At 48.9% G+C, this 14446-nt stretch overlaps 1 protein-coding gene across 1 annotated transcript in view; it reads left to right on the forward strand.

Moving 5' to 3' along the window:
• Positions 1–5668: 5668 nt before the first annotated feature.
• The window catches only part of eml4 (EMAP like 4), a 70617-nt gene continuing 61839 nt past the window's right edge, over positions 5669–14446 (forward strand). Inside the window, exon 1 of the mRNA XM_066697227.1 lies at positions 5669–5934. Coding sequence (XP_066553324.1) covers positions 5910–5934 — 25 coding nt within the window. The 5' untranslated portion in view covers positions 5669–5909. The remainder of the gene's footprint in view (positions 5935–14446) is intronic.

Here is a 14446-nt window from a genome sequence, read left to right on the forward strand (position 1 = left end):
CTCTCTCTCTCTCTCTCTCTCTCTCTCGTTGTTTGACTAGCACATGAAGTTGTTTAACAGCAGCTCTTGCACAAATATGTTTGACACCCGTGATAATTATCCGCGTGTCAATATGTGAAGATAATCCGTGTGTTTGTTTCCTCGCAGCCCAATAAACAGGACCACAAACACTGCAAACACACTCCACATGGGCCATGATTAACACAGGCCTGGCTTCAAATGCACTAATATCCTTCAGTGCTCTATTTCCTCCGTCAACACCCTCTTAATTCTCCCATTAATGTCCTCTAAATATGTCTCTCGCCTTGCGAACCGAAGTCTCCAAGCGTCTTTCAACGGCAGCTTAAGACTCCAGGCAGGACAGAAAACCAGAGCCAGTCCTCTCCACCGCAAACGGTGGGGGAGAGGGGCCATGTTTACCTCCGGTCTGCGGACCCCCAGGACAACACGGAGAGGACACGGAGAGGGAGCCTTGAAACCCGAGCGGCAGGATAATTAGCGCAATGAAAACAGCCCAGGAAATCTGGCAAACCTTCCAACGTTTCTCTCGCTGCTACAACTTAATTGCATTGTGGCTGATGTGATTATTACATCTGGCCTGGCACGGGTGGCTGCTGGGCCCGTGACGCCCCGCTCTGTCACTTTGATAGATAGCGCCGTCCCCCCACCACCGCACGGCAAGGTGGGACGTCTGGGGTTATTGTTCCACAAATCTGTTGAAAATATGTGCAGGGTCCTTTTCAGGGGAATAACTGTACCCTCCGAGGGCCAAAACATGGGACGATAGCAAGTAATATTATCTCAAAATTGTTTTTTCCACTTTGTTTAGCTCTGGGTTCAACTACAGAGGAGAGCAAGCAGACTTATTCCAGGTCTGAAGGGAATGTCCTACTGAGAGACTGAGGACCTGAACCTTTTCACCCTGGAACAGAGGAGACTACGTGGGGACTTGATCCAAGTCTTCAAAATCATGAAAATCATTGACCACATCAAACCAGAGGAGCTTTTCCAGATCAGCAGGGACACACGCACCCGGGGACACAAATGGAAATTGGGCTTCAAGGCATTCAAGACAGAAATCAGGAGACACTTCTTCACACAGAGAGGCGTCACAATCTGAACAAACTCCCCAGCGATGTGGCTGAAGAGACAATGTGGGATCATTCAAAAACAGACTGGATAGGATCCTTGATCACTTAGTTATTAATGGACACCAAACGAGCACGATGGGGCGAATGGCCTCCTCTCCAATGGACACTCTCTTATGTTCTTTCACTGTAGCATGCAAGGAAACACCATATCATTTCAGTAAATACTATTTAATATCACGATTAAACCTCATTCTACTGCCATTGCTAATGATAATAAGACTTCTACTACTAAGACCATATTTTTGCACCTTCCAGTCCTGTCTCTTCAGTCCCCAGCCTCCACCACAGTCTCCTGCCCATCAGCTTGGAATGATTTTTTAAAACAGCATGCAATGAAAACAGGGTGGAAAACGATAATCATTTAGAAGCATAACTCTGGGGGCAATTACAATGAAAAATTGAGTTTTAATGAGGTTATGAAAACAGCACTAATGAACAGTCTGCCGTCAAACAAGCAGCCCATTCAGAGCCGCTCGCTACGGCCGTGATTGTGATGATGATGATGATGATGATGATGATATTATTATGATTATTACTCATAGCAATAATGACAGCCGGGGCAGTATCCGTAGTGCTGGTGGCAGTTGTGTCTTTCACTGGATGAAAACATAAACCGTCTCCACTTTTCTGTCTGAATTGAATTTGCTCGCAGTCCCACAAAGGATAAACACATCAGTGCTCGCCGTGCAGAGACGAGGCCCCGGGGGCCCCGCTGTGCCCGAGGGCCCGGTCCACCCGCAGTGTTTGCACAAGTGGTTCGTGTTACGGGAGGTGCATTAGGAGTCCGGGGTAATTGAAAGCTGCCTCCCAGATCACAGTGGACCAGAGCTGCGTTTTCTGCCAAGAGATTTTTTTTTCCCCTCTCTCTCCATTTATCAACAAATAGAAAGAATAACAGGGAGGCTTCTCTTCTCTAATTCTTCTGAAGACTCGGAGGAAAGGGAGTGTGGGAACGAGGGCTGGGGTTGGGGTGAGGGGTGTGTTTGGGGCTGGGGTTATGGGGTGTCCCCAGGGTAGGTAATTATAGGGTGGCTTCCCTTTCTGTCAGTATCTTTGAGGTTCTTCTGTTGGCCTGCGCCTCTATCATTCTGCTCATTATTTCCTTTGTCTTATGCATGTAAGTGTCAGATACACTCAAGAAATAAAAATGTTAAAAGCACAGTGAGACCAGCAATCCTCTTGAATAAAAATGTAATTAATCGCACATGCTATACTCTCCTACAACCACTAGGAGGGGCGTTTGTATTGACAATAATGACTGATAATAACTGACAATAATAACTGTGCAGCAGAGACACACCGCCCTGGGGAAACGCTTTGAAGCAGATGTGACTACAACAACGAAATAAACATACATGCAGCACATACAATAACATATGTGCAACTTGTAACATTGTAAGTCACGTTTTGCAAGTCTTTCCTGATTTGTAATTCTGCAGCTGTTTAAGACTTCCTTCCTTGAACCATGTCGCCCTCTTCTGTGCAACAGCGGTATCACAGCTGATCAGACCAGGACGCCCCAGTTCAGGAGAGTTGTGAAGGTTGTGAAAACTACCAGAACTGCAGAAGACTCTGGTTCATTTCTGGAACTGGGCTGCACTAGACTAGAGGCAGAATTGGAATTGAACAAAACAAACTAACCCCTAACCCTGACCACTATTACTGTTATATACACCGATCAGCCATATCATTATGAGCACTGGCAGGTGAAGTGAATAACACTGATCATCTCGTTATCATGGCACCTGTCAGTGGGTGGGATATATTAGGCAGCAAGTGAACATTTTGTCCTCAAAGTTGATGTGTTAGAAGCAGGAAAAATGGGCAGCGTAAGGATCTGAGCGACTTTGACAAGGGCCAAATTGTGATGGCTAGACGACTGGGTCAGAGCATCTCCAAAACTGCAGCTCTTGTGGGGTGTTCCCGGTCAGTACCTATCAAAAGTGTACAAGGAAGGAAAAGCGGTGACCCGGCGACAGGGTCATGGGCGGCCAAGGCTCATTGATGCACGTGGGGAGCGAAGGCTGGCCCGTGTGGTCCGATCCAACAGATGAGCTACTGTAGCTCAAATTGCTGAAAACGTTAATGCTGGTTCTGATAGAAAGGTGTCAGAACGCACAGTGCATCGCAGTTTGTTGCGTATGGGGCTGCGTAGCCGCAGACCAGTCAGGGTGCCCATGCTGACTCCTGTCCACTGCCGAAAGCGCCTACGATGTGCACGTGAGCATCAGAACTGGACCACGGAGCAATGGAAGAAGGTGGCCTGGTCTGATGAATCACGAGTTCAAGGTGTTGACTTGGCCTCCAAATTCCCCAGATCTCAATCCAATCGAGCATCTGTGGGATGTGCTGGACAAACAAGTCCGATCCATGGAGGCCCCACCTCGCAACTTACAGGACTTTAAGGATCTGCTGCTAACGTCTTGGTGCCAGATACCACAGCACACCTTCAGAGGTCTAGTGGAGTCCATGCCATGAGGGGTCAGGGCTTTTTTGGCCGCAAAAGGGGGACCTTCGTGCTCGGTTGCAACACAGACCAGCAGGGTAGGGGCTCCTCCAGGACCAGGGACGGTTGTAAGCCACACAGTATCGAAGTCTGTTATCTTTCTGTTCAGTGACTGTCCATGAGGAAGGCATCACAGTGAGCGTTTGGAGGAATCGAGTGGAATGACTGCAGGAGGTCTGGGCCTGGAGATAGCGGTCAAATGACTCACTGCCCCCGCCTCTCACAGATCACAGTGTTCTGGTAAACGGTAGCCCATTTCTGTGCCAAGCCATTGAAATACAGACAGAATAAAATATTTCACTGCCCTCCCCCCTCTAATAGAGATTGGAAAGAAGGTGGTCTTTGTGTTCGGCACACAGCGCCGGGCCGGAGAAGGTGACGGGGGGACGGGGGCGCCGCAGCGCCGTGAGAGAGAGGCACAGAGACACAAGTCCTCTGACTCATGGGCGTGTCAGTCAGACGCCCTTGCGCCACAACCCCCTCACCATCAACAGGGACGTGAGAAGAGCAGATCTGTTTTTATTTTTCCCCCTTGAACCCTTTCTTCCCCAGAAACAGCGCTCCTCTGTCCGAGCCGCATTAGCTCATGCCGGCCTTCACAATGAGCCCTCAGTGGCCCTTTCTGCCTGAATTTGGAAAACCCTCAAAGATACGTACAGTGGCGGTTAAAAAGACGGTTAAAAAGACAAGGTCGCCGACTTGAGAAACTCATTTAAAATCAGCATTTGACACCACACAGCTGTATTTAAACTATTTATTTCCCATTCAGAACAAGAAACACATTTTAAAACTTAGGGTCGATCATTACAGTGTGGTATCATGGAGATTAATAGAATAGGATTAAAACAAGCCAATTAAGTTAATGTTTCTTCATTATGTCATTACTCTTGATCAACTGCTTTTTATGCTGCAAAGATGAGCAAAAGCTGATGAAAAAACACTTTAATGGTTGATTTGATTTAACAAACAATGAAACAGATACACAATAACAGTAATAGTAATATTAAATACACGTCTTGTTTCAGTAGGTCTTTGCCACACAGCTTCGACGGCAGGTCGAGTCCTTTGTGTTCGGATCCCAGAGGAGGAAACACAAACAGCCCCTTGTGTGATTTTCCAGGCCGGAGATAATGGGATCAAATCCAAAGACTAAAATGTAAAATGATACAAATAAAAGGAATAACGGAATAAAGAGGTGAAGTTGCTCAGGCTTGTCAATGTGCGCTGGGTCCCCCGGTGTTCAGTGTGTAACATGTCTTGACGGCCTGGCGTGATTGTGTGGTGGAGTCCAGTCTCGCTGAGCGGCTGCTGAGAGCCGGGCAGGTGTTTCTGCAGGGGGGTGGACTGCCATTAGGCTGCGAAATCCCCCACTTTCTGGATGATGTTATTTCGAAGCGTCGAGGAAAGTAAAATGAACCACAAACAGCTTTTCTCCTGCATTTGCCAGATATTTTGTCACATGACACGAACTGCATATATGTATGAATGTATTATGTGTGTGTGTATGTATGTATAGCTCTTGCCCCTATATGCGTATTATGTCTGTGTATGTATATGTGAATGTATGTATTATATGTGTGTTTGTATATATATATATATGTGTGTGTGTATGCATATATATGTATGTATATATTATATATGTGCATGTATATATGAATGTATTATATATATGCGTGTATGTTTGTATAGCTCTTGCCCCTATAATATGTATTATGTGTTTGTATCTTTAATATACTATTATTACAAAATAATGTTCCCTGTTCATGACAGTGCACACAGCCCTGTGCCATATTGAACATGCATGTCTCTGTACAGCATTACTAGTACACAGTGCTCCCTGCCCATGCCAGTGACCTGGGCCGGGTCTAGCGCTGCCCCTCTCCGCCGCTCGGCGCTCCGGGCCGGGGGAAGCTCCCTGCGCCAGGGCGGGCGGAGTCGGAAGCGCATCAGCCGGGCCCCGCCCCGCCCCGCCCCGCACCCCTTCCCTCCCCCGGCGGAGGAGCTCGACCGCGGGAGCCCAGCGAGCAGCCCGAGCCAGAGCCCCGGAGCAGCGCCGCCGAGCCCGGACACAGCGTCACCGCGACCCGCCAGCAGCGCAGCAGCGGCCCACGGCAGCCAGCGACAGGAGCCCCCAGCAGCCGGCGTCCCGCTCTCCCTCCCCGGCAGCACCGAGCCGCGGCTTCGGCCACCGACCGCGGGGATAATAATCGTACGAGTCCGTCCCGGGGCTGCGTGGACGCTTCCCTGCAGACATGGACGGGTTCGCCGGCAGTCTGGGTGAGTGCAGCGGCTCTATTAATAGCCCGTCCGCGCCGGGGCTGCAGCGGGGGAGAGGCGGCCGGAGCAGGTGGCCGTGCGGGGCCAGGGAGGCCGGGCGCCGGGGAGCTGGCGGGGAACGGGCTGCGTGTCCGGTGCGTGCCTCGGCCAGATGTGCGCTGTGCCAGATGTGCGCTGTGTTGCGGCGCGGAGGAGGCGGCCGTGCGGGTTGTCGCTCCTCTCGTCTGGTGTTATCGGTTGTGCTTGTTTTACCAGCAGACGTGTCGTTAGTTCCCCAAACTGAGCTCCTCTTGCGCCCGTGTGGAGGAGTCACATGCCCGGCGTGCGGGTGAGCCTTTAAACACGTGGGTCCCCTGTCACTCAGCGTGGGAATCGCGTTTTGTTTTTGATGTGGTGACAGTTTTGGGTGGAGATGTTTATTTCAGCGGTGTGCAACAGCTTGCAAACCGCTGAAATAAACATTTAGGTTTTGTTGCTGGACTGTTATATTGCGTGTTAAACACACACCACTGCATGTCATTCTGCTGGAGAGGCTGGTTTATGGTCTTTTAGGGTGGAAGTCCAAGACTGGGGTGCGCTGCCGCTGTCAGAGTCCCGGTGGAGGGAGGTGTCTCGGGTCACAGGGCTCTGACCTGTGCCTGGAGGCTGGGCATTGCTTTGGAGCAGCAGAACCGATCTCCTGCAGCTGTTCTTGGTTTTCTAGAAGCAAACCTGCTGTTTTTGTGTGTTAATTATGCCTGTGGGTCTGCAGTCAGTATAGGGGGTGACGGGAGAAGAGGAACATATGGCGCTGCTGGCATCAGGCTGGTCCTTGTTGCACGCGTTCGCTTTGTTTGATACAGTTGCATCATCAAATGGTAACAGGTGACGCTTGATATACTGTGGTGTGTGCATGGGCTGCTGTGAAACAAAATAACTGAAAGAGACTGGAAGCCACCACATGGATCTATATCTTGTTAATAACGTGATGCCACGCCACGCTAAGGTACAGGGCCAGAGAAAAGCCTGCTGCGGTAACTAAGCCGAGAAGCTCGACTGACGTTGTAAACTGACCTCATCAGAGTCACACCTTCACACAAATAACTTGGTGACATAACAAGGCAGCAGAAATGTCGCGTTATGTCGGCCGAGGCCGTGAATCGTCTCTGTTTCAGGTGAGGAGGTGTTTCTTAGCCCTCGCTGTCCTTCCCTATAGTGCAGGTGCGTTTGATGTGTGCGTCTGTGTCTCCACTAAAAGGCTTCTTTTTGTTGTCTGATTATTCCGCCGAGAATCGGCGACCTTCTCGCCGTGTCCGTATGAAGTTAGAGTGCTCCGAGTTTGAAAAACCAGCAAAACAAACGGGCCGACGATTCGTAATATCCTCTGTGTGCGCCGGCAGGCTTTCGCAGGCCTGTCCTCTGCTGTCTGCGGCATTGTGGCAGGGTCTTCAGCCAGCCAGCCAGATCTTCTGGCCATGTGGTGGTCTACGAAGCCCTGCGTATTCATACCCTGCCTGCCCGTCCTCCGTTGACCGTAGACCCCTGACACCATTTCCAGAATTTCCACTGTCCTTCACAAGCGTCTTGGAGACACAGCGCCGGTCCTTGTCCGTCCCCCTGTCCACACACTGACGCCGAGTCGCATTTAGGATAACGAAGGCCCCTCGTTCCACCTCGAAGACCCCGTCAGCAACCTCGGTGCGTTCACACCGTCAAATAAAAGCGCATGAGTCCAATCTGGGAGGCCAGGTGTCTCCATCCCTCCTGGTCCCGTCGTAAAATCGGCCCGGAGCAGCGGCGTTCGGCGTCCACGCTCCAGCCGGTCGAAATCACCTCGAAAAAAAGAAGAGGCGAGGATAAGGTTACCGAATTCCTTCACGGTGAAGAAGAGAGAAATTAAAAAAACGAACCCCAGGCTTCACGTGCTATTGAATGTTTCCAGATGGAAGAATGCTGCCTTTTAACCTCCTGCATTTTTCCCTTTTCCTTTTTAAACAATGCCTTGGATTGCCTGATTGCCGGTGTCGGGGGGGGGGGGGGGGGTGAGACGATCGGTGAGACTCGGACTTGGGCTTTACCGTTTCCAGGATGTGAGAAGATATTTGAGATGGCTCTGTTGGTCTCTGATGAACGATCTCGGTGGCTTGCTTGGATACGCTGGAATCTGCCACCTCCTGGCATACGCCGCGGATTAGTGCACTGGCATCATTCGGGCACCGGTGGCGCCAGTTCAGACTCGGCAGCGCAGGGGTTAAGTCCACCCGCTGCCGAGAGACGGGGCCACAGGCTGCACTCCCCGACTTCCTGCCTCCGAATATATCCCGCGTTTACACAGAGCAGATGGCCGGTCCAGACTCTCCCTTTGAAGAGCCTGAGATCTGGTTCCAACGCCATCACCCGGGCAGGTGGTTCTGCCATTACAGGGCCCTGGTGGCTGCCGGGATGGATCAAGGCAGAACAGGATGTCCCGTCCCGTCCCCCCCACCCCCACCTCAGTTTAATTTAATTTACTGCTGTGTTACCCAGAAGGAAGGCGGATGTGTTTTACTTAGCAGACAGGTTTACCCAGGAGGTCTGAGTGATGTGCGCAGGGTACAGGGGGTGTCGTGTGCGAGGAACCGGCTTAAAACAGGCGCTGGGGTGTCAGTATGAGCTTGATTGAAGGGCCGCGGTGTTTAGTATGTTTTATTATGCACGATCACAGTCTTAGCATGTCGTGTACATGTCTATAATGCATGCATATGTATAAGCACGCCTGGCTGCCGTGTCCCATAGCGGACGCTGCGGTCAGTCTCTGTAGGGGTTGGTTGGACGATGTGTTAATCTCTGGGTAGGGAGATTAATCGGCACGTTTTTGATTGGACAGAGTGCTGGGGGGGGCTGTAAATACGCGGCACTCTCCTGGGAGGAAGTAGGTCATGGTGAGTGAGGATGTTGTGAGGGCTGACAGTGACAGTCATCAGGCTGAAGGACATGGAGACATGCCTCGACTGGGAGCCGGCGGCCAATCGGGCCTCTCTGATGTCAAGCACCTTTCAGGTCAACCGTCTCAAGGTGGCGTTGAAAAGGAAGGATAACTTGAAATGTACAAACGCACAGACACACCTGGCAGTTCTGTTTTTGTTGCTGGCTTCCTTCCCTTCGTTATTATTTAGTGCTTACATTACTGTAAAGCGACTAGGCTTAATGATTTATTTTTATACTTCCTGAAAGAGAGAATAAACAAATAAATAGAGATTAGACCGGTTTCTTTAAGCCTGGCACATTCTTCACTCGCCTAATCTGCAGCCGTCAGTTAAGTTGCCCTAAAGATTGATCCTGCAAATTTAATATAGTGCAAAATCTGATATCGTAATAAACGCATAGAGCAGGAAGGGAAAGTTGGAGGAGAGCTCGGCCCGGTACAGATCTGGCACGGAAAGGGAGAGATGCTCGGTGACTGACAGACTAGGATGCTGTACCCCTGGTTTTAACAGTCTGCAGTGCTTCACGTGTTTAATTTTTTTCTGTGGGGGTTGCTGTTGTCTCCAGCCGCTCTTGAGGAGGATGTGGGCCACTACCTGGTCCTCCCGGTCCTCTGGGTCTCCTGGTGTCCTTCCCATATCATCCCATGAAGACTGCTTTGAAGTCGTTGTTGTCTGAATTGAACAGATTTGAACTTTGGCTCCAGGTTTTGAAGTCGGTTTGCATGAGTTCCAGATGCTGCAGAAACCCACGCAGACCTGCAGTCACTCATCCATCCATCCATCCATCCATCCTTCCATCCATCACAGTCGAACCCTGTCTCCGGGGGGGGACAGTGAAGCCGTGACGTGCTCCGCTGCGCCGACTAAGTAGAATCACATACAGACTCTCGACCCGGCATCAGGATCCCCAAGCCTCTGTACATCACCGTAGCTCATGTCTGAAGGCCGACATGCTCAAGGTTTCTGCATCAGAAGGCTTTTATAAACCGAAACAACCAGCAAAGCAAACTGGTGCGTGCTTGTGCTTAATTTCTGGAATATGCATTCAGATATTTTATTTCCGTTGGTGACCTCTATTTGTGAATTAAAGCTGGATGTTACCGCTTTCTCCGACCAGTGCGATTTATTCACACGGCATACAGCCTTACAGTCATCTCTGATCTTTACTTGTCTGACTTGCGAGCTTGAGAAAGGAAAGAAACGTCGCCTACGCTGATTATTTGTGTCTTGGCAGATGCTTTTATCCAGGGCGACTTGCCGTTTACATAAGAAACAATCATTTCATGCTCAGGGATTGAAACCTGTTCGGATCTGATTTACTGGAAGTTCCCACGTGGGGTTCAAGAACAAACGTGCTACTTAGTTTTTGCTCCCTGTTGCGCTTTCTAACTTAATTTACATAGATTAATTTGCATATTACATAAAATGTGACCTTAAACTAACTTTCCTGATCTGTATTAGAAGCCTCTTTACGCAGGGCTTACGAGGACACGTCTCCTCGGGCCGGGCCGTGGAGCCGCTGTCACACATGTGCACACAGGCCGCTCAGCCCGCGCTGCACCTTGTTTATTTTTAGCTGTAAGTCACCTACAAATCACCAAAGTGCTGTGTTGTGCATTTGCAGGGGATCACGTGGTGCCGGGGCCAGCTGCGGCCAGACACTAATCCTGACCGGACACGCGTGGGCCGTCCTGCAGGCTCAGAGGCGTCTCGTTTACAGTGGGATTGGGCTCTGGTCCCGGGCCCAGTGGGTCAAGAATTGTTTTGTGTTTGTTTTGATTAGTTTTTTCCTGGGATGCAAACTGTCCCTTTCCCAACACATTCTGTATGTTTTTTTATTCTTCCTATAAAAACATTTGAAAAGTGCTTAACGATGAAACTGTAAAATAGAAAATAAAACTTCTGGAGAGAGACGGCCTGTTGTCACACTTTTGTTGCATTTGTTTATGTATTTATTCCGAACAGGCAAACCTTTACACAACATTTGTAGAAAGAAGTAAGGAAGTGCTTTTCAAAATACACTGAAAAGCAGTATATTTGTGCATTTTCAACTTGTTGTGTTTGTAAACGAGTGACACAAAAAAGTCTGTATGTTTGTTGACATTTGTTTTCCGATTAGTGCAATTGACAAGCAGATCAGAACCAAACTTTAAGCTCGTGGTCTCTTGGCACTGCGTTTGTGGCCAATGGAGGATATCGTAGGCGGACGTTTACACCTCCGATGTGTTTTTATTCTGTGTGAATATTCTGTGTGAAAGGACGATGTTATCCCTACAATCCCACGTATGCGAACATCAGTGTTCCTGCAGGAGCCCGTGTGCCCACCGTAAGTGTTGAAGTCTGAATTCAGCGGACGCAGCTCTTTGGGTTTTGGCCGCAGCTCCTCCCACCCGGTTTCTCTCTCGGAGGCTGTTCGGGCTGAAGGGAGCCTGCAGTACCGCCGGCTGCTGCCAGGGGAGGCTCTTCGTCTGGCTGATCTCTGAGGACCGAGAGGGTTGTGAGAGTTTGTGCAATGAATCCACGTGGAGAAGCTGGGACTCTCCAGCCTCCATATCTGTCTGCTGCTCAGATGGTATTTTCTCTCCTACATTAGAGAGACCAGGAAACTGATCCTACGTCGAGAAGCATTTGCAGTATCGGGTGCCAGTCAGAGAGTTTCTGTAGTCTGTCATTAACTGCATCATTGTTATTTTGTATGCTGTACTTATCTTACTGCTTCAGATTACACTATCAGAGATGTATTTAATTGTTTATTTGGTATCTATCCCAGGAGGCACCAGTAAGTGTTAATTGATCCCAAGAGAACCAAGAAGAAATGTCTCTTAAGTCCTATAATCAGTAATCAGAAACTCCTGGGTTGCTCCTCAAGAAAGGGCCCGGTGAATCGGCAGGCAATTATCCATTACCGGTGGGGAGATCGCGCTGTAAATATAAGGATCTGAAAGTAGGACCGTTCTCGTCTCTCGCTAAAGTCCTCCAGAAGGACGGTGGGCGTGTGCGAGTCTGATCTGTGCGTCTCCTACATTTCACAGGAAGCGCTGCGTGAGGAGATAAAGCAGGCCTGTAAACCCTCGACTGCCCTGGGAGAACGAGGATGTTTTAGTTTTTTTCTTTCCTCGTTTCGTCCCGTCTCTCTGGTAGTACAAATCCCGATGGTGGTCTTGTGAAAACAGGAACTGTCCAGATCGAATGGACCATTCTCTCTCTTCTCAAACCCACGACCTCTTCTATTTCGAATAGCAGATTAAGAATGTGTTTGTATGGAGACCATTGCTTTGGGGACGGAGGAAGAATTCAGAAAAATTAGAAGTCTAGTCATAGGGATACTGCGCTCGTCCGGACCGACACCCGTTTGTGTGATCTGAGAGACGCCTCACCTCTTCAGACTCCAGATGTCACTGGCAAAACTTTCTATCGCTGCCGCTTGATACATTTTTATCGCCACACCCAACACGGGCGCTGGCAGTGGTTTGCATTGCAGCAGAAACTCATTGTTTTCTTAACGATCTCTCCGCTCGTTGCCTACAGGAATTTCTTGGTTCATCCTCGCCCGTGCAGACATCTTGTGCTGTTTCTTTATTAGGCCGCGTTTGCAGCGCTTATTTGTTGAGTTTGATTCCGTTTCGTCCCGTAGTCGTCCCTCGCTCAGACCGACTGAGACATCTGGGAAAGCGAACTTTTAATTGATGACGATAAACCCATCTTGTTTCAATTAATTTATATGACCCTGTTGTGAGCTTTGAAGAAACGTTCTGGTTGACTTTCAGATGCTGAGCGTGTTTGAGTGTTCGGGTTCAAATGGTTTTCTGAGCGTTGCCTTAACCGGCAGTTTGTGCTCCGTTGTGTGTCTGTTCCTCGCTCTTGCCGTGTTTGCGATTTACGCGTAGAATTGGCACAGCTTTCACTTTTGACACACTGCGATTAAAAAATACAGTAAACCTGTAATATAGTAACCCCGTAATTATCAATTTCAGGAGCTAAGAAGCTAAGATTGATTTGATTATAATGAATTATGCTTCAACATTGCAAAGTAGGAAATGAGTTGCATGTCCTCAAGATCTCCTCTCTCTCTCTCTCTCTCTCTCTCTCTCTCTCTCTCTCTCTCTCTCAATATATATAGTCTTCTGAAATATGAGATGTTCTCTATTTTTCTTCCTCCAGAACTTAAGTAACCCGGGCAAACATCTCATATTGCAATCACAACAGCACGATTATGGGCTCTCCAGCGTGTTTGTAAATTAAATCCTTTGCCAGCAGAGCTTAAGGTTCAAGGTATTAGGCTGAGGACTTTTCCAAAACCCACTTGCTCATATATCTGCACCACTGCTATAGTTTTTCAGTTTTTTCTGTTATTGTGTACATGTGAAGCACTGATTGCAAGTATTGGTGAGTGAATTGAACTACTGTTGCGTTTCTTCCTCTGTCGCGTTCCTCCTCTTCCTCGTCGAGGCTGGCCGCGTGACTCGTGCAGTCCCGCACTATTTTGTGGGTTCAAACTGTGTTTATCTGCATGTCACCGCTCCGTGCTCTTTGATCGATTGTGTTTATCACCTCTGAGCAGGAGGTGTGTGTTGCTCGTTTATTGCTCGGCGTGGGAGTGTGTGAGTGTGTGAGCTCGGATTCAACCTCCCTCTCCCCTCCGCCGTCTTCCCTGAGCCTGACCCACGTCCCTGTCGGCCGACGGCCCGCTGCCCTGCGCTGTGGGTGACCGACAGCTGTCCTGAGGAGCTGTGATCGGTTTTAGTGTTGTCCTGAGCCGGCTTGGTGCTTAATCCGGCGAATCCTGTGAGATTGCGCATTATAATACATCTCCTGCGTCTATAAACCCTCATCAATTTCATATTTTGGAGCATGTTTTTGTGTGAAATCCTTTTAACATGCCCCCCCACCCCCATCTGTCACGTAGTGTTTCACCTCAATCTCAACAGATTTTTCGGGGTTGTTGTGTATTTTATCTTCCTGATGCGAATAGATGTCACCCCAAAATCTCAGGCTCAGAGATGCACAATACATGCAGTTTTTTTTATTATCTCCCCCTTCATCAGGTGGTCCTTGACAGTGTTTTTTTAATGAAGAATCTCAAAACAAACCATGGTGGAACAGAAAGGTTTATATAAGTAAATGAGAGTGAACAGATGTGTCCTTGAGAAAAATAAATGTAAGGCCCAAAACTGCCATTTGTGATTCATGAACGGTTCTGTGAGCAGCCTACATTATCTTTATTTGTTTTAGGCTTAGACCAAACCAAGACAAAATTGTGAGCAAGCTTGAGCCGGTCAAGGTATCCCTTCTTCCTGACGTTTAAATCCGTTTAAACTCCCTCGCTGATCTCGCTGTTTCCAAGAGCCTGTGAGTTGTTCTGCCTGTATGATCAAGAATAAAAATGCATGATATAATCTGACACATCGACTTGCACACCAAAAGGTCTGGGGGTGGGATTATGCTGTTTCTATTAGTTTGGTTTTGGATCCAGCAGAACTGTTTCAAGGCCTCTGTACCCCACACCCTGTGTCAGACGTTTCGAAGACCTGTCTTTGTGTTTTCGTACCCATTGTGAGCTTGTCACG

This window comes from Amia ocellicauda, chromosome 23 (assembly GCF_036373705.1).
Source record: "Amia ocellicauda isolate fAmiCal2 chromosome 23, fAmiCal2.hap1, whole genome shotgun sequence".
Classification (NCBI taxonomy): domain Eukaryota; kingdom Metazoa; phylum Chordata; class Actinopteri; order Amiiformes; family Amiidae; genus Amia; species Amia ocellicauda.